This window comes from Haemaphysalis longicornis, unplaced genomic scaffold, assembly GCF_048455015.1.
Source record: "Haemaphysalis longicornis isolate Haplotype H1 unplaced genomic scaffold, Haemaphysalis longicornis Haplotype H1 scaffold_1, whole genome shotgun sequence".
NCBI classification, from domain to species: Eukaryota; Metazoa; Arthropoda; class Arachnida; order Ixodida; family Ixodidae; genus Haemaphysalis; species Haemaphysalis longicornis.
Genome location: NW_027526203.1, coordinates 483,960,587 through 483,985,565, shown reverse-complemented (window position 1 = coordinate 483,985,565; position 24,979 = coordinate 483,960,587). Strand labels below are relative to the sequence as shown.

The 24,979-nt window shown below is 47.0% G+C and overlaps 1 protein-coding gene across 1 annotated transcript in view; it reads left to right on the top strand.

The window, feature by feature from the left end:
• The window catches only part of LOC144156355 (protein slit-like), a 418,661-nt gene that overhangs the window by 368,173 nt on the left and 25,509 nt on the right, over window positions 1-24,979 (top strand). Inside the window, 6 exon segments of the mRNA XM_077688358.1 lie at window positions 3,290-3,361; window positions 3,431-3,502; window positions 8,336-8,407; window positions 8,483-8,646; window positions 16,524-16,740; window positions 22,586-22,725. Coding sequence (XP_077544484.1) covers window positions 3,290-3,361; window positions 3,431-3,502; window positions 8,336-8,407; window positions 8,483-8,646; window positions 16,524-16,740; window positions 22,586-22,725 — 737 coding nt within the window.

Sequence of the window (24,979 nt, the reverse complement as noted above, 5' to 3'; positions counted from 1 at the left end):
GGATGTCAATTGCAATATCAGTGTATCACTGATGTTTTAATTGCGTGAAAATTGTCCATGCAAATTTTTTTCTCTTGGTGAAAGGGGTAGTGTTGAAAGGAAAGCTCCTTCCTGTGAATACTTGTGACACTTTTTTTTCTCAACACATAGGCCCTGCACTGATGTCGCACAGAGGGCTTCAGCTCCTCCCATTGGCATCTTTGCTCCCCATGTGTCATCAGTAGGCGCAACCATAGCACAGCGGTTTAATAACAAATGTGAAGGAAATATTGACAGCTTCTCGAGCCAATTAGCTCATTTCCTGTGTGCACAGGCGCATTAATAATTTGCTCATGCTATTGATGACCGCACAGTCAAACATTGTGCAGCGCATTTATCATTTCCAAAACTTGTTTCAGGGCACTTAAAAATGAACTCCTTCAAATTCTGAAACAACAAAAGGGAAAGGTGAACATTAGATAATGTCCATGATGTCAGGGTGTCTTCATTACTGGGGCTGTGCTGCCTTACAAAAGGACTATCTTGGGGGAGGGCAGCAGTGGTTACCACAAATGCGCAAAAGTGGCAGTGCATGTGCTTTCGTATAGCCCAGAAACGATTTTGTTAAAGGGGCACTGGAGGCAAAATACAAGTTGCTCTCTGGGTCAATAGATTAGCTCACCGAGAACACGAATATACCACCCTTACGCGGGGCTGTACCTGGTGCAATACTCAGTTTCGGGGCAATACCTGGTGCAATACTCAGCCAGATGATTGTGCGACCCTTGTGCAGTACCGGGGGCATAGTCACTTTTATTATGACTCTCTGTGTGCTTTTGCTGCAGTGAAAAAGACATGGGAACACCTATTTTGGCTTAAATCAGTATTCTCAAGCCTATGCAATGTCTGGTGCACATAACGTGTTCCCTGGGGCCGCTAATGCTACTCATCCAATTGTGTGTCAGTAATGCTATTATGCGAGGAGGCGTTGTGGGACTGCGCGTGAGCTGTTGATTCGATGCCAACATTGACTTGGCCTAAAAAGGTAAATAGGCTGCTCGCTAGCGACGTTAGACCAGGGGAAACTACGGAGCGTACAAGCTTAGCTTAAGATGTCCCACTAGTAGGTAACTAAAGAGGAAGTAGAAATGGCTCCCAAGGGCATGAAAACAGGAAAATTTGCAGGTGACGATGGCATAACCGTGGATCTTTTAAAGGGGGGAGGAGATATTTTACTGGAAAAGCTTGCTACATGCTTTTCAGAATGCATAAGGACTCTAAAAGTGCCCATAGCTTGGAAAAAGGCCAACATAATTCTGATTCACAAAAAGGGAGATACCAAAGACCTTAAGACCCATCAGTCTACTCTCCGTTGTATATAAGCCGTTTACCAAAGTAATATTTAACCTCATAAGTGACAACCTAGATATCCAACAACCCAGAGAGCAGACTGAGTTTATAAAAGGATACTGAACAATAGATCACATCCATGTTATCCACCAAGTCAGAAAAATCCACAGAGTACACTAAACCCCTTTACGTGGCATTTATAGACTGTGAAAGAGCGTTTGATTCAATAGACCCTGCGGCAGTGTTGAAATTCGCATTGAAGGACCAAGAAATAGATGAGGCCTACATAAGATTCGTAGATGACACATACGTACGAGGGATGTATGGGCAGGATGATCCTTAACGAGCAAAGTCAAAAGTTCCCAGTCTGAGAGGGAGTGTGACAGGGATATGCCATCTCGCCAAAATTGTTCACAGCATGTCTGCAGGGGGTATTCAAGGAGCTTGACTGGGAAAACGTCTATTACTGATGAGCGGGGAATAGTTGAACAATTTGAGGTTTCCAGATGCCACAGTCTTGCTCAGTGAACCTGCAGAGTAACTGCAAGAAATGATTGAAGAACTACCATCAGAAAGCTCGGCTGTGGGGCTGAAAATAAATTTTAATAAATCTAAAATAATCATAAACAAACGTGCTAATTGCACCCTCTTCAGCATCGGTAACGAAACACTAGAACAATGTAGTCGAGTGTTCGACGAAACTTCGTCTGGTCAGGGGTCATATTTGCGAATATAAAATCGTGGTCACTGACCAAGTCAAAAGGAAGAAATTTGACGTTTTGGAGCCCATACGGGTTCCGTGTTCACAATCTCTTTAAGGATAGTGAACAAGGAACCCGTACGGGCTCCGAAACGTCAAATTTTTTCCTTTTGACTTGGTCAGTGACCACGATTTTATATTCGCAAACACTAGAACAAGTAGAAGAATGTAACCTTGGCCAGACGGTCAGTGCAGATCCCAACCAGGAGAAAGCAATCCGGCACAGAGTAGGAATGGGCTGGTGTGCATCTGGCAAGCGCTCACAAATAAAGCTACGATCCTTAAAAAAATATCTTTATCTATCCCTAAAAAGAATCTATCCTTAAAAAGAAAAGTATGCATGCTGCAGGTGATGATGTATGGAGGGGAAACTTGGCGCCTTACTAAACAACTGGAACGGAAACTTAGGTCGGCCCAGCTAACCATGGAGTGAATAGTGATGAGAGTAACACTCGGGGACTGGAAACGAGCATGCTAGGTCGGGGAGCCAACTCGACTGGAAGATGTCACGGGCAACTGACAACCACGAGAGCAACAGAGTGGATGCCGAGAGACGGGACTGGAAGACGGGCAAGGCCGTTGACTCGAAGGAGAGAGGGGAAATAAGAAAATTGGGAGGCAAAGAATGGACTTGCGCAGGTCAGTGGTGGAGGCCTTCGTCCTGCGTGGACCTAAAAGGCTGTTGTTGATGATACTGATGCTTTTATTTGACAAAGCATCAATACCGGTCACGAGTCCTATGAAGAAAAAAGTTTGCTTAGTGGTCTGAAGCAGCAAAGGATGTGGGAGTTCGGGAAAGCACACCTGACTTGACCGAAACTGACGGAACCGCTTGGTACATGATAGCATTGTATTCGGTTGCTTCTATAACGCTATACACCACCACTGGCTCACTTGCTTCTGGTTTATCATGACGCAAGCAGGGGCTGTGGCAGCCACTGTTTGTGTCGTGGAATCACTGCGAGGGAAAGGGGGGGCAAAGAAAATGCGTTGTTTGATCTGCAATTTCTCGGCAATTAAGGTAGTATCTTTTGGCCCCTGAATCAATGCTAAAATGGCTATGGGAAGGTCGTACTTTAGCTTGAAACCAACTTGCTGGTAGCCTTCAGTGTCCCTTTTATCACAAAGGCATGTATTGGCCAGTGTTTTACACTTTTTCTGATGCCCTGACTGTGTCCGTTTTGTTTTGCTGCTTTTCAGAGATCTTAGCAACAACCAGATATCTGTCCTGCCTAACAATATCTTCTCGAACCTCTCCAAGCTTTCGACACTGTGAGTCCCTTCATTGTGGCGCATCGGTGGCATGTTTTAAAGAGTGCTCTTCTGATTTCCTTTGTATAGGATTTTGAGTTACAACAAGCTACAGTGCATCCAAGTTGACAGCTTTTCTGGCCTAAAATCACTGCGAATCTTGTGAGTACTTTTTGTATCCTGGGATTCTTCTGTGCTAGACGTGACTAGCAGATAAAGTCAAGCTAGGCATAAGTACAAATCTTGATTGATTGATTGTAGGGTTTAATGCGCCGACGCTTCACAGGCAATGGGGCGTGCCGTAGTGGAGGGCTCCGGATTAATCTCAACCACCTGGTGATCTTTTACGTGCGCCGATATCTCGAACACATGGGCATTTTTTCTTTTCACCTCCATCAGAAAAGCGGCCGCCGCGGCCGGGAATCATACCCTCCGTCGTTGTTCTTAGCAATAAGTACAAATCTTGTGTACTGCTGTAGAAATGAAAAGCTTAATATTAACACTCAACACGAAAGAAAAAATTCTCATGGTTGTCAATTTTAGAGCGCAGCTCTTAAGCGTCCGCTCTTGTAGTTTCGCGTTGTCCCTCGCCATTGGCCTTGTTGCAACCGAGACAACAAAGAGGACACTGAAGATAAAGGGAACAGGAAAGCAGAGGAGGAAAGTACGACAAAAGTGTGAGGGGGAGGGCAATATGCCCTCCCTCAAGAAATTAGTACATTATCTCTACAGCACGATTATAACAAACTAATGGGACGGTTAGGGGCAATGAAAATGTAAAAATCGTAATTTGTCGGCTTCGTAATGGGGTAATACCAATTCCACAAAATGTTCCCGTCTTTCTGCATGCAAGTGGTTGTCTCCGTTGTGTTTGTAGAGTAGTCCCATAACACCAGTGTCCAAGTACTTGTGCTTCCTACTGAACTGCAATATGTCGTGGACTAGCCAGGTTGCTTGCCTATTATTTTTTGGCACATATCCCTTTGCGCTTTTATGTCGTAACAGAAATTTTTTGCTTGCTTGCACATAATTTTTCACTGGCTTACAGTGTGTTGTGGTATTGCCCTTGTTCTTCTCATGAATGGGAAAGCATAGAGTTTCCTATTGAGCAAAAAACCGGCACCAGGTATATCTGCAGCAGTGAAACCGCCCTTAACTCGTGACTGCGCTTGGGTCCATAGCACTTTCTTCCCAATAATCAAACACCAAGGATTTGCTCTGCTAGGCCATGCTGGGGTACGTGCCGAGCGTCGGGCAAAGTGGAGAGTAAGGCATTGGTTGGGACCACCACTGAGCATTTGGCCGCAGTGGCACATCATCGAGCATGTGCTGTGCAGACCTGCCCGAGTGGGGCAGCAGTAAATTTTCAGCAGCACTATCATCCCACTGGTTCCAGTTCACAGCCAACATGAAAAATTACCTCCGCTTCAGTTTGATCACAAAACTCGAAAACATGGTCCATAGCAAAACTTGAAATCATTACCCGCAGTGCAAAACTTGAAGAAGCACTCAGTGGCATTCAATTGGGCATTAATGCTTCCACGTTTATGACTATCAGAAAGGCTTAGGTGTCCTCAGATTTTCCAGGGGTGAGACAGCTGCACATATTGCGCAGTTTTGATACAAATCTGCTTTCCTGCGCCAGGCTGCTCCAAAAGCTAGAAAATTGCAAAAATTGTGCCAAACTGCTCCAAAACAGTCTCAGAGCCAAGGATTTTAACGCTTCCATCAGTTCCAGTGAAGAAAAATGCTTACTGACGCCATAATTTTCCAGCACCCCCAAGGCGATGCTGTTTGTAAAGGTTTAATTGATTCGTCATTCAGTAAAAACCGCATAAAATAGTCCCCGAAATGGCTTTTTTGGAAGTCACAATGGCTGGTTGCGCATGTTATATTCTGTGAGTTTTTAAAGTTTTCCCATCGAAAACCATTACAAAGTCCTGTAGAAAAAATACTTATGTTCACTGAAGCGACAAACTACTTGATGAAAAAACGGCGATTTTCGGAGCACCGTATCTCCGGAACGACATTACGGGCGCTGCCTTCTTGGTGTAGTGAATATTGGAAAACATGGCCGCCGAAGCAGTCCTTCGTGGTTCAGGCTAGTTCACTCTAGTTCAGGCAGAGTGCTTTTTGGAGATTTCTACCGCGGTTTGGGTTATGGGGGCGGCTGGATTTGCGTGATTCGAGAGACGGGAGTTCATCAAAAACAACTTTGTGCCCGTGAATTCGCCGTGTTTTGGTCCTTGAGTGTGAGGCGCGGTGTGTGCATGAAGTGAAATTTCGGACTCATTGCGGTGTTATGAAACTCTGTGTGTTTGTTGCCTTTGACAGCGAGCTTGCGAGCGGCAGGAATGGGACGGTCGACACTGCAGAAGGGGCGGCGCAAGCTACATCGCCGCAAAATGTTCAAGCAGTGTCCGATAGCAGGAGGGGCTATTACTGCACGCTAGTAGTACTAATGGTTCATCTTTCTGAAGTGAAATTTATTGCCGAAAGGGAGGTGGCTAAAGAAACCAACGTTACTCAAATTACGGTCGTAGTGAACGTGCACCTTGGGGATTGAAATTGGAAAGCTGGTGGGGTGCGACGACTTCAGCTCGCTTTGCACAACTTTTGCAGTGGCTCTACCCTTGTCCCTTGTTCATAAAGCCGAGTGTGGGATTACAAAGATAATAATTTGGGAGTGCGCATGATAACAAAAATGCCTTACGATTGCTTAGTTTCTCAATTCGATATTTTCAACGCCACTCCACGCTATCTTGCGTGGTTTTTAAAAAGTAGTTCAGTTCGTAACTTTTGATACTCTGATAAAAAAAAACTTTATTGAAAGGCTATTTCAGTGTTATGTACGTTCAAATCCGATTAAAAAGTGCACTTTCCTCCTCAAGTTACCAAAAATTGGATTTTTTAGGCTCCTATGGTGACATAAATCTTATAAACTGCTCCGAATCAAGGTTCTTCTGCTCCAAAATTGGCATTTTGCTGCTCCAAAAACTGCTCCCAAATCTGATTCAGCTGTCTCACCCCTGATTTTTTTTTTCCTTGCCTCCTACAAAAACTGTCAGCTGCCACCTTAAACCTGCATTTATGTCTGCTGTGCATGGCCTGTGCAATGGTACATATGCTGGTGGTTTAAATTTCCTGTGTATGCCTGATTTCTTGCTTTGTTTAAGCGGACGGCTGTTTATAAATGTACTCGGACCAAAAAATTTTGCCAACTTCCCACCCCTGCATGGCCACGTTCATCTGCAAGGTCATTTTGTTATTGTTTCAGCATCCGAATGCCTGTGGTAATGAAAACCCATCTGTCGGTGAAAAAAAGAAAAGATGGGGCACGCAGCCTGGTGGAGTAAAACCCGCACAGAGTTTGCACTTGGCCAACTCTGTTGTCAGCAGATGCACTTAGTTTCTTGGCTTGTCCAGACATGATCGTGTGTTCCGATAGGTATATTGGTGGCCAAGTTTGTGTTCTCTGTACTGTATATTTAAAAGTAACGCTTGATGCTGCTCGTTTTGCGAGTATTACAAATGATCCTGTACAAAGCGTCGGCAAAAAAATGCTGAGACTATGGGATGGAAAGCAAGTAGCTGAAACAGGTGAGCAAAGGCAATCCCGTTTGGGGAAGCCTTTGTACAAATGTTAGTTTCAGAGCTTTAATCAGTGTCCATCTTATTTCTCTGTGCAAACGGGAACACGATAGAGGCTAAATGGGGGCAATCAGATGTTAACGGATTACTGTCACATGGCTCCATTGATCATCCTCACGATTTTTTACCAAGGGCTTCCAGAAAATATTGTGAGCGTCAATATAACAACCATGTCTCCTCAATTTCAAATATATTACTTCCTGAAATGTTTTCTTTCAATAGCTGTGCACTAATTAGTTCTTGTGTTGTGGTCTTTGCGGGGGATTCATTCTATTTCAATTTTGCTTTTTATGCACTACTTGTTGGCATCTTTCAGGTCATTTCTGCTGAACAATTTATGTATTGATATATTACCATATGTGCTGCCAGATGCCCCTCATCTCTTTGCACAGCTGTGGCAAGTCGCAGTTGGACCTTGATTATTTACTAATAATAATGTCTCTGGGCAAGATGGGCCTACGTACGGGATAGCAAACGACCCCGGCTAGCTTCGCTAGAGACGTTGAGCGCCAATGTGGGCTCGATGGTCCTTTGGGGGCCTAAGTGGGGTTCGGGGTGTTCCCCCACGCCCGGAAATGACCCATTCAGAATGCCCCAGAGAGGTTCGCGGCGTCCACGAGGGAGACGCCGCAACGGGTTCGACTCACCGACAAAGGCGACGACAGGTTCCAAAGGGCCAGCACGAACCAGGGGGTTTATTGGCCGAGTGGTACAGCGCATAATAACCGCCAAGACAGGGTTAAGAACTACACTGTACCGACGAGCGCCTCAAGGCCGGGCCTCAAGCAGGTCGCGACGGCTGAGGCGACACGGGGCTGCCGGCGAGGTTGGACTAGCCTACCTCGCGCGTCCGATTGATTGGGGTCAGGGGCCCCGCTCCGGACGGGTGGCGGCAAGGGTGCGGACGAGCCGCGATCCCCCGCGTTCCGTACACTCTATCCTCCATCTCCGTTCCGTGCGCCCGAGCCAAGAGCAAGAGAGAGCCCCGCGGATCGAGGCACTTATAAGGCGCGGGGGAGAGGAGGCAGGTTCCCGGGCGAGGAGGAGCGACAGCGGCGGCGGGACAGTTGGTGCTCGTGGGCGCATCGGCCCGCGAGGTGACGTCACACGCGGCGCGGGAAAGCGCGCTGGTTTGAACGCCACGCTCGCGGGAGGAGGAAAGGGGATCTAGGGGATCCCTACGTCATAGTATTTACACCATCTTTTAGTCCTTGTGCTATGCACTGCATTTGTTTGCACCAACCAGCCAGCTAACATGGATCGTACGCCCACAGTGAACTGTTCTGCTGTAGATGGCTTTTAAGTTGCCCATGTTATACTGTAGTTCCCAATGTATCATTTCAGATCCCTGCATGGCAATGATGTGTCTATGATACCAGAAGGCACCTTCAGGGACCTGCAGTCCATAACGCACATGTAAGTACGATGGCAGGCCCTGTCAAGCCCTCAATTAACCACACCACTAACATGTCGCTGTCTTGTGACACGCAGAGCGCTGGGCGCGAATCCGTTGTACTGTGACTGCAGCCTCCGCTGGCTTTCGGACTGGATCAAGAAGGACTACATCGAGCCGGGCATCGCGCGCTGCTCCGAGCCCAACAGCATGAAGGACAAACTCGTGCTCACTGCACCCTCCAATCACTTCGTTTGCACTGGTGAGCACGTGCAGGCAAGGCATCCCATTCCAGAGTGGGTGACGACAAGTTTTTGGGGTGCACCCACCATGGTGGCCCAGTGGCTAAGGCATTTGTCTGCTAAGCGCAAGGACGGCTGGCAACTTTTAAAGGGGTCCTGAAATACCTTCCGCCGATGCATGGATCTACATGTAACCAAATAAGACAATGTATTAGCAATCTCCTCCCGCAAGAATTTTGTTAAAGCGATGAGTATTAGCTGAGAAATCGTAAATCAAAAACCGCGCATTATTGTCGCGCCGCGTTTCCTCCTCTTTTCAACTGTTGACGGCGCGCGAGCACTGCCTCCCATGATGCTGCGCTAGTCAGCGGTGACGTACTTCCGCATTACGCTCCTCCGACTGCCGTCTGCTACGGGCAAGTTTTGTTGACACCATGAATTCCGCACTCCGCTCAAGGATGGATAAGCGAACGAAAAATCTGCCCGCATGTGTGCGGTGGCCTGGCCTTGCCCTTTCGCGGTGTGGGTTGCTGCAGTGCAGCATGTGACTTTTAATCGGCGGCGAACTCGCAGCCGCTGGGGAGGATCTCGCGCTCGGTCCCTTTCATGCACCGCGCACGGTTTATCCAAAAAGCGCCGTATCAGATGTGGCCCCGCTGGTGCCGGGTCTTATTTTGCAGTGGTGGTAATTCCTGCCGGCGCCATGTGAAAAAGACATTTTAAGCCGATACAGAACCCGTGCACAAAACGGTTCAATCATGTGACCAGTTCAGCTTGGGGCGACGCGTGGTGGAGAGCGGCAATGTTGGCTAAACATGCTCCGGCGCGGCTCTGAGCTTTCTAGCGCTGGAGCGAGCGCCTTTCTTTGACGATCTCAAACATCGGTTGCCTTGGCAACAAGGCACAAACCGCCCCAGAGGTCAGTTACGGTTGCGTGATCCCGGTTCAGCTTGGGGCCCCACCTCGCGGCATATGGGCACTGCAGGCATACTACTCACTCTCATTTGGAAGTGCGAGATGCGTTTGGCATTGCAGGAGGCGATGGTGTGTGTGTTGTGGACGCCTTTGTTTCGCGATGAAATGCGACGTTGTGCTTCTGCGGGTGGATAGTGCTTCCCATGGCCTGGATTATCTTTCTCGAGCGACGTACGACTCAACCTCGCATGGGGTATGTGCAGTGTGCGTGGCTAAAAGCCATCTCGGCTTGCGCGCCAGAGTTAAGTGACTTGCTGTTCGTCCCCGCAAACCGCGCGCGAGGTGAGTGCCGAATTTACGAGGGGCAGGAGGAGGCTGCCCATCGTCTGTCAATCGCGGTTCAGACTTGCAACGCATGTTGTGACGTTGTGTTCGTTCGAAACGCATCTCTGGATTGTTTTGAAGTGGAAAAAAATGTATCCATCAAACCTGGGCATTCGGCTCAGGGCGTTCTCTGCGATTGCACGAAAGAAGTGCCACGGGGCTTCAACGCTTTCTTTATGGGACGTACTCCGGTAAGAGAATATCCATGTCGTGTTATGGCCGTGTTGCATTCAATACGAACGGTTAAGCGTTTGTTTACACTTGTTTCGTTTGTCGTAAAATGTCCAAGCACTCCGGCACTACGCTGGCAGATCAGCCGGCGAGTCGACGCTGAGCAGACGACTCATCTCTTTGCCGGAAGTGCGTGAAAAAGCCGCCCAATAGCAGGATGTCTAGCTCATGACGAACATCGGGGAATCGATGATGTAGACATGTGAAGATGGCGGCGTCCAAAAACACGAAGGAAAGGGTGAGAAAAAAGCGACAAACTTTGCAACAAAAGTGTGAGCTTTCCGCTTCGCGTAAAAGAGTAATACTTGGCCCAGATGACCTTGACGACCAAATCTAACGATTGCGCTACTTCATTTAGTGTGCTCAAAATGCCTTTCAGGGCCCCTTTAAGATGCCACTTTCCTGTCTACTTTTCAGGTGAAACACGAGAACACCAGCATCTCGAGATTTCAGTTTAAATAAATCTGGAGCACTCCACTATGGGATGCCTGAGGCTCTGAGGCCACCCCAATATTTTCTTTTAAGATGAAAGCCTTAGATCTCTATGTTTCCTGGTTGCATTGTGAAATACAGAAAAGTGTACAAAGAAAGCTAAAGTTGTCCAAAAAATCGAAGTGCGTGTTGGAAAAGGGGAAAAAGCAGCACCTTAGAGAGTTCTGAGAAAGTGTGATGGACCGTAGAAGGTTTTAGACGAGCTGGGTACACATCGGCGCATGGGCTCAGAGCTTCATTGTGGGGGCCCTAGTTGTGGGCACGAAAAGGTGCACACGCATGTAGGTGCTCCCAGACATGGCAATCATTACCTCTGCTTGTTGACGAAGCCCCGGGAAGCATGCTTCTTCCAGAAACTTGTGAAACTGCAGCACTCCCTCATGCTGAAAGTAAAGCTCATAAAGTTCTCTTCTTTTTTCTCCCCAGTTACGCCTGACTGGGGGGCAAGCTGCTAGGAAACTATATAGGCACTCCATGTGTTTGAGACCCCTGCTCTACTATGAAGTAGCTAAGGTGCCCGTGGCAAGGATGCTGCAAGCTAGAGCACTGCACGGGCTAACCTGAAAGCCTGAGCCGTGCCCTCCAAAGGGTTTTTACGGTGGGCCCGGGCCAGGCTCGGGCTCGAAGCCATGGGCCTGGCCGTAATTACTTCCAACGTGAAGTGCAGAAAAGAGCATAAAAAGGATTTTTTTTGGCTCCACATGTTTTTTGATGTTTTAGTTGTAGCCATTGTTTCAAAAATGTATTTTGCTAATTCTGGTAGTCACTGTACCGTAATTTTAATGAAATTTTATTTACTGCATTAAGATTTTATATTATGAGGTACACGTATGGCATTCCGAAGATACAATTACAAGGAATGCCGTAGCAAGGAAGGGATTGATTCTGATAACCTGGAGATTTGCACTTTTGCCTATGTACATGTACGTTTTATGTACATTTTACGTTCGCACCCATCGAAATGCGGCTGCCATGGCCAGAAATCGAACTGGCATGCCAGAGAAGCAGCACCACTAAGCAACCAATTCAGGTAAAACATTTCAGTGAACTTACATAATCGTGGATTGAAACGTGGCACCAAAAATTTCAGCGTACCGTATTTACACGATTGTAGGTCGACCCTTTTTTCAAATTTGACAATCCAATGTTGGGGGGTCGACTTGGAATCGAAATTGAACCGTCTACCGCTAGTAACGGCAAGAGCAACGAGAAATCGGGGGTGCTTCAAGGTGGGGACAGCTTTGCACCCTCGTTCCCATGGTTAGGCCTAAAGTGTGAACTGCATGGGGCGTTTTCTGCTCGCGAAAATGCACCGCGCTGACCCGCATGCTGCGCGCTACGCAATCGGCGGCAGCAACATGGCGGCATCGGTTCCCAGACAGTTTATCGAACGCCGTTTTATCAAAAAAATGCCCGTTTTATCGAACGGTGTTTTATCGAACCACCTACGTCCTTTTTATCAAAAGTGTGGTTTTGCGGCTTTCATTGTAATTTTCTGGGTTTAGTTTGTTTAACTGGCCATCGCGCTAGCCTAATCTGCAGATAGCTTAATTCTACATTGTCTCTGCCGTGCATTACATACAAAAACCTGCCTATGTTGACGCACCTTTTCCCTGCTTTCGATCACCTTAGTTTTATTAGAATTTTTCTTTTTTTTTTGCATCTTCATTGATTGCACTCAAGCATGTATGTCCCCCTTTTTATACTACAGAATTATCCACTATTGTAGGAACCATAACACCGTGCGCAATATTCCTAGATGTGTATCGGTGTATTTATTTTGGTGTTTCCAAATATATTCCTTGCGCCATGGTTCATCACTACATGATCCAAAGACTTGTCCTCCCCCAATTTTTCTAGCCACGTGGTTTGCTTGCGACTCCTATTCGGACGATATGATCACATTGTTTGCACCTGGAGAAATATTGTGCCAAGAACTTCGGAAAGATTAGTGCTATATGAATGGAACAGGCGGTGTTCTGACTGTGAAAGTGAGGCCATAACAGAGGTGGTGGAGTCTAGGAGAACTCGTCACAAGGGAACCTGTCACAGCCAACTCCTCATAGGTGAACTCGTCAAGTAGGACAAGTCATCATAGGTCATCTCGCAGTATTGAAACTCGTAACCTAAGACAACTGGACAATTGCCCATCTCGTCACAATTTATTTTTTCGTTAATCATGCTGAAATAAAAACAATACAGCATTACCAATGCGTCAACACACTTGCGGGGCCCCTCCTTGGATTCACCAACCCTGCGCTTCTTGGTGGCCTTGGGGGAAGACGCCAGACCAGACAGAGTGTTTTGTCGGTTTTTGTGTGCTTTGTTCAACTAATTTCACGGGCCATATTAGATTTTGTTTGCACGTTCTCAATTTTTTTCAATTTTACATTTTTATTTCCAGATAATCGAGTGACGGCGCTGTATTGAGTAGACTTTCACTATTTCTTTATTTTTGGTGTTTACTATTTTGACCTTACAGTTTTTTATGCCTTATGATTAAAAGGTGAAAGAGTATGTGCGAAAAACCCCAGACATACTGGGGTGCAACGAGGGGGGAGAGATGAAAACAAACCAGCCTGTTGTATGGTGACTAATTTTGTAACTAACTTTTTTATAGTTAGTTCTGAACAAGGCATCCAGAGCAGTAGGACAAGGCTTGGTAACCTCTTAGCAACTGAACTCAGTGCCTATTAAGAATTACGAATCCAGAAATCAGGAGACTTTTGCTAGCGTTCCAGTTAGGTTTTTGACATTTGACCCACAAGTGCCAAGAAGTGCCTTTCTGATGTACAACATACGCGGTGAAATAATTAAATTGTGTGTCGATACAAAAGCGGTTTATATAAAAAAGTACGAAGCATATCGAGGCATTCCAGTCTATACGTCACTATGCCGTGATATGCTTCGGATCAGAGGGTGGCAGTACCACCTGCGCAATGAACAGAATAAAAAAATTCTGGAGACAAATTTCGCGAATCACAGAAAAGCACGCAGGAAATAAAAGACAACTAGTACAAAGACTACAAATTCTGTTAGATAGGCTCACTGGGGAGACAAGATTGGCAAATGGCATAGCGAGGAGGGAACTAAAAACGTACTGCAAACTTTGTTACACGAAAAGGCCGGGAGAACACGTTCGATAAAACGGCTTCGATAAGACGTCCGTCGAGAAAACGGCGTTCGATAAAACGGCATTCGATAAAACGGCTTCGATAAAACGGCGTTCGATAAACTGTCCGGACTCCGGCGGCGTCACGAGCCGCGAAGAGGACCACGTAGCTCCAGCGACCGCTTCTAACCGCTCCTTAAGATATCACTGAAGGCACAAACGAAGGCGTTTGTGCAGGAAAGGAGCGGATAATGTGGTCGAAAACGACACTGTAAAGCATCATCTGCGCCGTTAGGGAAAGCGCCAATCAAATATCCGCCACCGTGGTAAGCCTAAACATCTCCAGCGGCGTCAGCCGGCTGTCCCGAGCGCTTTCAAAGTCCTCAGGCTCCTCCCACTGCCGCGCTCGTCACGCGTCATACCGACGTAGAATGTCGCCTCATGTAAATACAGGAGGTGATGCGTAGAACCAGTGGAACTTAGAAGCTGTCACACGCGCGGAATCGTCGACGCGGGTGTGAAAAAGTCGCCCCCGCAACGCCGACGCGCCGGAATCTCGTGCAAAAACGCGTCACGAAGCGTTTTATTCGTATCTCATAAACAAAATGGGTATTAGCGAATCCCTTGATTCAATGCGTGGCGCTAACGTAGCCCGAATCATATCAGATTGTTCAGTACACTTCTGAACGCGATGGTGGGAGGTTCGCTCTAAAGTAAATCGTGCGCGGCCGCTTCCGTCAGCCAACTTGTTTCTTTTGGTATCGCTGGTATCGCGCGGCAGTGGCCGCTGCCAGTTGCTTCGATGGTCGTCATCTCGCAGCGAATGTGTTCTTTCGCTCAACCCACAGCGCATGGTTATTCCTGGTGCTTATACAAAAGCTTTTCTTTTTAACATCTACCGCGTGTACCGCGAGCGCACGGCTCTTGTGGGAGCGTCGATCATTGATGGTAGAGCCGCCGTGTGGGCTGACGGAAGAGCTTCTCTTTGTGATACGATTTTCTAGGCGGCGCTCACTCTTCCTCTTTTTTTTTTTTTTTTTTTTGAGAGATGCAACTTTTGGGCGTCGACCTACATTTGAGTCGACTTACAATCGTGTAAATACGGTACCAACTTGTTGTCCGAGAGAACCACGTGGTGTTGCCAGGGCTGTGGTCGTTAACGGTGATAAAGTCTCTTAATTAAGAATATAAGCTATTATTACGCCGACGTGGCGTGAAGTTGAGATGCTGGAAGCTAAAGTACGTGCACTCTTAACCCTAAGTTTTTGCATTTCGATCCATGACATGCTGTACAGACTAGATGCTGCATCTGATTGCCCGATACAAAGACACCCAACCAAATAGTATATAATAAGCAAATTACCTTTGGTGTCTAAGCCCGGGCCTGGTCATGCACACAGGCTCAGAAATAAATGACTGGGTCGGGCTCGGGCTTCATAAAAGTGGGCTTGGGCCAGGCCTGGGCCTTAAATTCAGGGCTCTGTTGCAAGCTCACTGTCTCTAAATGGTTCTGTCATTACCAGGTGGTTGATGCAAATTTTTAAGAGATGTAGTATTAGCATAATTGGAAGTGATGCCACTGGATGTGATGACATCAATTCCAGTGGAATCAGTGTGGTGTGGTGTAGCTAGCAGGTTGAATGAGCTTGGCACGGTGAAAGTGGTGGAGTGATTGTGTATCGCAGAACAATTAGGCATTCTGCCATGTATGGAGTGATGTTCAATTATTTTTGAGCGATGCTGTCACCGTGTAGACAACGGAATAACATTACATAAACATTTTATTAACGCTGTAGTCTTTTGCTGTACCGTAATTACCCGATTCTAACGCGCCCCCGATTCTTACGCGCACCCGATTTTCCTGGCAAAAAAAAAAAAACGAAAAAACTTGCACCTCTGATTGTAACGCGCACGGAACTTTGTGAGAAAGAAAAACGAATGCGAGAGAAACGGGCGATTTATTTCCCGAAGTAATCTCACTCATCTCACTCCCCGTCGCTCTCCGCTGACCACAACACCTCGGCCTCGGTGCCGTCAAGCGCGTTCGCGATGCCACACTTATGAACGAACGTTCAACCATGGTCGCTGGGATCGTAGACCACGCCTCGCACACCCATCTCGCGAGCTTCTCCAGAGGCCCACGGTTCAGCCGACCGCTCGTTTTGAACACGTGAGAGCCGCTGCTGCCGTTGTTGTTATCAAGCGCGCAAGTGGAACGATTTGACGATTTATGTGAACGCTGATAGAAAAGCCTAGGTGCTAATGCTTCCTGCGTCCGAAAAATCGTTGCTAAAAGCTTTGGCGCCATCTTGAGATGGCGATGGCGATGGGTGGGACGAAATTTCCGCTGTTTCGACAGTTTCGGTTCGTATCCGATTCTAACGCGCATGCGATTTTTTGACCTGTTTTTCCGGAAAAAAAGTGCGCGTTAGAATCGGGTAAGTACGGTACTTATAATGGGCTTGGATTCATTTCTGGGAATTTGTCGCTAATTTTTTGTTGGGTTTTGCTTTGCTGTCATTTGATATTAACAAAAGTGCAGAATTATTAGCATGGGTGCATGGTTTTTCCCTTTAGGACTGATGCTATGATGTTAGTGATATTTTTTGTGTTGAATGATGGGCATGTTATGGCAAACGTTGCTGGATAAGGAGTGAATTGTGCAAGAACGCACTCACAACCCAGTTGCCTTGCCACGATGTGGCATGTGGGAGGGGGGACCTCTGTTTCACGCACTGCTGCTGCTTGGCCCCCTGGGGACAGGCAAACCGGAGCCGGACGTGCTGGCCAAGTGCGACGCGTGCTATACCTTCCCGTGCCAGAACGGCGCCACATGTCGCGCCGTGCCGCTGCGGGATTACGAGTGCGCTTGCCCGCCGGGGTACCACGGCCGCAACTGCGAGTACCTGGTGGATGCCTGCTACGGCAACCCTTGCGAGAACCACGGCACGTGCAAGGTGCTTGAGGCAGGACGCTTCAGGTGAGCTGGGGACATGCCTACTTTTGCTGCTGGAAATGGTACGACTGGAAGTGGGAACTTGCGGCGCTGTTCTCTCTTCTGTCAGCTTTGCAACAACAAGCATAGGAACTTGGGACAGTTTCGATCAAGCTTACGACAGGACTTCAAAGGGATACTGAAGTCAAAACCGAAGTTGGTCTAAATAGATAGATTGGCATCCGCCGACCACGAATATACCAGTCTCTGGGGCAGTACCCTGAAAATAATCGCGTAAATAATCAAAAAGTGAAACTATCAGTCGTGCAGTAGAGACGCCGTAAACGGCGACTGAGCGGATATGTGCCAAGAGCCACAGGAAGGAGATCTGCGCACACAAGCTCTCAAAGAAACACATAAAACCTTTTTTCGCATGTTGACTTTCATAAGTCTTAAACAATTCTCAGCTTGCGTCGGCAGCTTGTGTGTCGACATTCGCAAGCTTCCAAGCCGCGGCGCTAGTGGCGGTTGCGATGGTTATTGCAGGTTCGGCGTAGTCGCATTAGAGTGAACTAATTCTAGTTCACTCTAGTCGCATGCTTGTTATTATCTCCTTGTTTACATCATGGCAGTAAGTAGCGCGTCGGCCTTCCACTGTTCCACTCTTCTGTGGAGAGTAATTTGCGCCTGACAGAACAATTGTTTTGCTCTCTTACGTAGCGCTGTCTGCCCCAACGAAGTTTTGCACCCAGGTCGGCAGCCAAAGCTGTGTGTGTGTTGTGGTTGCGTTTGCTTCGTGATGAAATGCAACGGCGAGCTCCAGCGGTTAGGCTGTGCTTACTATGTTGGAATTATCACTAGTGACGATTTAACCCCGCACAGGGTATGTACCGTATTTACTCGCATAATCCTCGCACTTTTTTTTTTTTCGGAAAAGTCAATGCAAAGTTAGGGGTGCGAGAATTATGCGGGGAAAAAAAAAAAATCCGGTGCACAGTGTTGCCAATTTCCCCTATGCCAGTCCCGCTAAATGTAGCGGTCGTTTTTTGTATAGGTAAGCTCAGTGTTGCCAACAGCGGCTATTTCTTTTTATTTTATTATTTACATCGTAAACAGTCTCCCGTCGATCAGCGATCATGAAATTGCCGCCTTTGCTTTCTGGCGCGCGCCCTATCTCGTCGTCGTATGTGCGTGCCCTACTCCAGTAACGCACGTTGAAGTCGGTGACGCCGAAGTGCCTGCCTGCGGCACGGTTGCCGTGCTCGATCGCGTACTCTTTCGCTTTCAATTTGAAAGCGGCAGTGTAGCTGGCGTTCCTCCCCATGGCGAAGCGGCACCAAGCACAAAACAATTAGATCAAAAAGTTCTCAAAACGGCAGCGAGCTATCCACCACTGACGCGAGTGACTCACTGACTGCTGCCGCTCAACGGCGGGACCACGACAGCGACACGACGACACGACAGCGGACTGCGCGAACACCGTGAAGTTGCGCGCACGCGAAACATGCGCGAAACTGGCTCAAGGACAGTGTGAGTAGCGTGTTAGGGCGCCTGTTAGGGAGTAGCCATGCAGGTTGTTAAGGCGCCTGGATGGCCTTGGATACACAGCGCTCTCCGCCGAACGGAGAGGCGGCGGGGGAGGGCGCGCGTTGGAGAGCGCGTGCACCATGCAGGTTTCGCGAGCAGGCAACTTTCGCCGCTGCAAAGTTGGGGGTGCGAGGATTATGCGAGGAACCAAAAAATTCAAGTTTTGGTGGCTCACATTAGGGGTGCGAGGATTACGCGAGTTCGAGGATTACGCGAGTAAATACTAGTGTGTGCGCGATTTTTTAAAAAACCTTCTCGGCTTGCACCGGAGTGAAGTGACTTGTTCGCCCCTGTAAATCACAAAAAGCAGGTTCTACTCTTACGACGAAGAAGAGGCAATCGATTGCCTGTTAATTTTGTGCTTCAGCCTCAAAGCACATGTCGTGATGATGTGTTTGTTCAAAACCATTTCTTGGTTGTCTTGAAGTTGAATAAAATGTGTACGTCAAACCAGGTCTTTCGATTCAGGGCATTGTGTGCTGCTATGCTTCCACTATGGTGCGTACATAGGTAAAATGATATTTGTATCATGTTATGCACAATTTTCATTCCATGCTGGCGCCAAGGCATTTGTTAGTATTGGTTTGGGTGCTCGTAAAAGTGGTACAAGCTCTAGGAACACTTCTGGCAGACAGGCTAATAGGCAACTCGCTTCGCAAAACCTTCAACAAATGCCGCAATAAGCGTTACCATATTGTTACGGAAATAACACAACGTTCTACTAAAACTTGTGTCGCGGTGCCCGCGTAGTGGGCTGCACAAATTTAGCACGCACGGCACTCTGTTACAAGTTAAACAAGTGTTATGTTGAGGGCATCAAGGTGACTAAAACCCGACTATCCATAATCTCATGTCCCATCTCATGTCCCATGCGGCACCAAGATTGACGTGCAGAGAGTGGCAGGTAACAGAAGTATAGGTGTTGGTTCGTCTTATGCACCGATTGTGTGACCATTAATTGATTTGCTCGGTAGGTTTTAGTTCTCCTGCTATACCACACCGCTGTCTCACTCGCTTCCGGCAACCGTTGACCTCACGTGAAATGTCATGAAATGGCACGAGGAACGAAATGTGTTTATCAATCATTAGTTTCTCAGCAGTTAAAGCATCTTTCGCCGCTGAATAAACGCTGACAGGGCTTCAGGGCAGTTGAACTTTCATTTGAGTCCAACTTGCTATTTGCCTTCAGTGTCCCTTTAACTCCGCACATGGGCTATAGCGACCAGTGCAGCGGAGGGCTACGAAATAATTTATGCCACTTTAGAGTGTGAAATGCGCAGCGAAGTATTGCACAGAGGGGAGTTTTTGTTCATCGCCTCCACCAGGAAAATAGCTGCTGGAAATCGAAGCTGCATCCCTGTGCTCACCATCGAAACTGTGGATGGTGACATGTCACCTTGAGGGGGATCGGGATCGTGCTGCTCAGTGGGGATGCTCTACTGCCAGCTAATCCATCCACCCCCCCCCCCCCACTTGGAGGATCGGAATTGCACCTGCTCCACTTTACTAATGGAAAATAGGCCACAAATGTAGGGGTGGGCGAATATTCGGTATTGTCGAATATTCGATCGAATAGCTCTCTATTCGTTATTCGCTTCGATCCGAATGCAGGTATTCGATATTTTCGAATTATTCGATGCTCCCGAATAGGCAGCTAAAAGCCAAGCTTTTCGGTCAAGCTTTCCGAGAGTTACCCCAGGCTTGGCTCAAGACCCACCGACGCGGACATTTCTATTATCAGTGCCGGCACTGGCGAGTTGCTGCCTTGCCTAGAGGTTCGACGAAGCTCTCGGCCGCCAGCACACTTTAGGTTAAAAAAAAAAAGGCGGCACTGAAACGACACCGCTCCGAACATAGCGGCACCAAGCCAGCAGACTTGTACAGGCCGCCATTTTGAATAGGCATGCCGCCATTTTGAATAGGCTCGCACAGCGCGGCAGTACGCCGCACTAAGCGAGCCTATTCAAAATGGCGGCCAGCCACTTGCGCGTTGCTTGGCTACGGCCGAGGATACTAGTGGCTACAATACTTCTTTTTTTAGCGGAGCTTCTAGGCGGCGCTTAACTCTGCGAGTTTCTAGGCGGCGCTTAATTAAAGGAGTACTGACACGAAATTTCAAAGCTGAGATAACTATGTACAAGGCTTCCTTTTTATCAGGAGATATCTCCAAGCAAGTTTCAACAGCAACCGTTCAGTGAAACATATTTAAAATCCATTTTAATAATCTTCGCCCACACGAGAAAGCCCAGAGCGGGCCGACGTGACATCATCTGCTACGTGACCCAAACTGCCGACGTCGGGGCTCCCGTGACGAAGCCGACGCGCTGGCTGTGGTTGGCGCGCACTGCTCGGGCGTGTGTACACGTCATGGTTTTGGGACTGACGTCATGCTGCCCGGGCCTGTGGGGACGGCGAAAACCTCGGCCGGTCTGGGCGCGCGCGTGCGCTCGCTCGCGCGCACTTCCAGAGAGGCAGCGATACGGCAAGAATGGTGACGTCATGTTATACATGCTGTCATGGCGGCCGCTCGGCGTTTTTCAGTCGAAACCGAAACTGGCACGAATAAACGACGCCGTAAATGAATGTTTACGCTGCGCTCGACCGTCTAATCTGTCATTCTATGATTAGTGGGCTGGTAGGCACGCATAGCAGCGAAAAAAACGTAACATAAAAATTTCGTGTCAGTACTCCTTTAAACTTGTGAATGAGCAGCCGGCGGAAACTGCTGCACCTAGAGCATGTGGCGCAACAGGCATTTCTTCATGAAAACTTGTGAATACAGCAAAGGAAAGCTGTGTGTAAGATTTTGCAATAAATGTTCAACTGGTAATAGTTTTACACAATGCTGTGCCTACGTGAGTTCTAATTATTAGACAAAATTGTGTACATTAGTCAGGTCACAAGTTGCTCATTTGTCTTTGTGATTTGCAATGTGCACTATTCGAACTATTCGATTCGAAATTATTCGACCAAATCACTATTCGCTTCGAATTCGCTTCGAACCTCAAAATCTATATTCGCCCATCCCTACGTGACAAATGTCTTCCAGCACAACAGCTTCTTATGCTCTTATTCAGCGCATCATCTAAGGTGCGAGAACATTGCAATGGCCAATAGCAAAACAAGAACAATAACAAAAAATACGGACAGCAAATTTGTCAAATGAATATCGCTCATGGCACTGGTATACATGCTCTTCATAATCACGATTTTACTAATGCAAAAGTACCTATTATGTACCACATGAACAGAAAACCTTGCGTTATGACCAGTCAATAGCCCCAAAATTCTATATGTGCTTTCGAATTAAAAATCAAAGAAGAAAACACGACAGGAACTGGAATTGAACACAAGGAGGCACAGTGACGACAGATAAATGACCTAACCACGACTCTACTCACAGAGAGAAGGAGCACCACCCCTTGTGGCTCTGTAGTGCGCACCTCAGAGGGAATGCCTTGAAATGCACGCCTCTAGTGTCAACCAGAAGCATAAAAACATGACGCCGTGTACATGGTTGGGTGCTGCCTCACGGGCAGTTTACTAGATGGTGCAAGTTGGCCTGAACACATAGGTCAAACCTGAGGCATAGAAATGCATCGTATAATAGAAGTGGTGTGCTACTGCCGGCACCACATATGAAGTTATCATTGTCTGAAGTACAGTTACTCGCACGCTTTCGCGTTCACATTCTCATAAAACTTTGCTTAGGGGCCCACTGCAAGTTTTTTTGCTTTGCACATCTGTGCATGTCTTAATCCACAATCGTAAGAATAAATTCTGTTTGTTCACCCTAATGCATTGGACGTTGCAGGGATTTTCAGGGTTGATGACATTCTATATATATATTTAGCATCCTTGTTGGTTAATATGAACATAAACATTAGTTTGCAACTTGTGACATTTCAAGGGAGACACCCAGTAAGCTAGCTTTCAGAACTATTTGCTCTCCCAGCCTGGCCCTTGGGCTTGATTTAGCTTGCATCGTCCTCATTGTCACGAGAACTAACAGGTGGTGCCATTCCATTAGTTTACAGGGCTTGTCAGAATGTCCACACTTTTGTAGGATGGTGCTGTACAGATGATGCATTGGAAAACCCAAATAAGATATACCTACTCCATAGTGGAGCCTGTAAGCTATTTTTTAATGAATAAATAAAGCTTCATTTTCCTTCCGAGATCTGGTGAGCATTCACCATCTGTAATACAGCCTGTGCACTTAACCATGGAGCAGCTCCTTGTCCTTGCGTTGCTTTTGGCGCAAAACAGGCGAAAGGTGTACATGACTGGGGCACCTTTTCAGCTGCCACTGTCCTATGGGCTTCCAAGGGGACCGGTGCGAGACCAACATTGACGACTGCTACAAGAACAAGTGTGAGAACAATGCCACCTGCATCGATGCCGTGGGCAGCTACTCGTGTGCCTGTGGGCCTGGCTACACAGGTGAGCGCATCCGAGCACCCCAGCGTACTCCTTGTCTTTCTTCTGCGCAAAATGTGATGATCGGCTTGCCGTAGAAGCAGAGCGCACATGCCGCTCTTGGCACGTGTTGTAATGATGAACACTTATTCTCTTGCTTGAACCAACCAGAATGGGCACTGCCCACACGTCCGACCACCAAGACCCGGCAGGTCGCAGGGAACTATGCTCAGAACTATGCTCACCTGCCTCAGACGACATCGCATTGAGTGTTAAAATGTTTGTGTAGCATGCATCGTTCCAGAGGATAATGGAATGGCATCAGTTTCATTATAGTCTGTACAATGAAAAAGAAAAGAAAACCATGCTGAGGGCAGACGTACACAGTGCTGAAACTAACCTGCCTCTTCCTGTCTACGATATCAGCGAGCGGCCATGACAGGTTCCTGTTTTACTCGGGGCACTGGAGATTTCTCAAGTCCAATTTGTAGCAGTGCTGTACAGTTTGACCCGAGTAATCCATTATTTAACTATATAGCAGATGTTTACATGCTTAGTTTCTATGTAATAAGCAGCAAAAAGAAAAACCATGCACCGTTCATGATTACTGCACGAACTACCGTAAAGACATTACACTGGTTTGCAATGAATTTTCATGCCATCCTAGCCTTCAGTGTTTTATTTTTACTTGCACAGGTTATGCAGGTCGAACATGCAAGCCGTTTGTTGATTTACCCCTGTGGATTCATGCGCCAGTGTGTCATCATAGCTGATGTCATCAAATCGGGGGGGGGGGGGGGGGGGGGGGGGGGATGGTATTAAAAATGCTTGTAAACCACCTTAAAATAATAGTTATGGAATATTTGAAACGTTTGAATATTGAAGCAAATAACATGATATTCAATTCGACATTGAATTGAATAGCACTAGAAGAAAATATCTCATTTATGAAGCATTTCAAAGTTCAGAAACAGAAGGAAACGGTTGTTTCAATGCACTTCGATACGTGAACTTATGCCTTGTTGAAAACAACTAATACCCCATTAAAAACGCATGAAAAAAATCATAAGCCATGCCACTCTGTGAAGGTGGATGACCAGTGAAGCTGTTTAGCACACTGCACAGAGGTGACATGGAATTTTGAACAAAGGTAAAACCTCATTTGTTGTGGAATAACTAATGAAGTTCAGCATAGTGATACAGCTGCCTTGCTGGCCAGTTGTCATATAATTTTTGTTTGGAAAGCTTTGATAAAACAAGAGTTACAGCCATTTTCTGCTGAGCACTCTCAATAAAGTTGGCTTTGCCACAAGGTAGTTTGCGCACATGAAAAACAGACAGAATTCCAGCCATATGAAGCCTTGCTTTAAAATATATTCCATACGGGGAGTTTTGAGCTAGTTGGGCAGTGGATGCCTCCGTTAGTGGTGATGGGCTTTCTTGCAATGCACCGCTAACGTGTGGCTAAGAAGGGGCTACATTCTAAGAAGCACTGCTTTGTTTCCTTGTCGTCGAGCTTCCCTTTTCACATATGAATAATGGTGGTGTACTCAAGCTGTCCTGGTGCATTAACACCCTCTAGATAAGAAACCCTAGCTGCATATTGAAACAGTCACTGAGTCCCCGGCATTCTGATTAAACGATGCATGTTGCACCGGGGGGCTAGTCAAGCTGTTTTTCCGGCTCCCTTTGCGCAAAAGTGTTTTGTTTGTTGTTGTTTCGCACAAGAATAAAATCAAATCAAATCAAATCAAAATTGGGCATTTTATAAAACCTGTAATAATCATTTTTTCATATACAGTAGCCAACCAATTTCGGACCTGGAGGGGAACGAAAAATAGTCCGAATAAGCTGAAAAATCCGTGAGCTATTACTCCTATGGGACATCTGGCACTTCCTTGGGAAAGCATAGAATATCCAGCAAGTCCAAATTCTTGGAGTCGGCTACTGTCGGCAAACGGTCGGCTACGAAGAGGGATGAACTTGTCTACAGTGGAACCCTGATAATAGGACTTTCAAGGGACCGCGCGAAAGTGTTGTTTGATTGGGGTACAGGTGAATGCCGCCGTAGTAGACGGTCTCATGCGACAGGTAGGCGAAAAATTTGTTTAAATTAGTTGACTCCCATTAACACGAAGTCCATGGGGACCGCAAAACACTTTGAATTAACTGAATGTCCAATTTAGCAAAAACCACAAGTACAGCATTGTTATTAGGCAGCGAGACGTCTCCCTCCTTGATTTTGTTCAGAATCTCGATTATCATTGCCAAGTCAAGC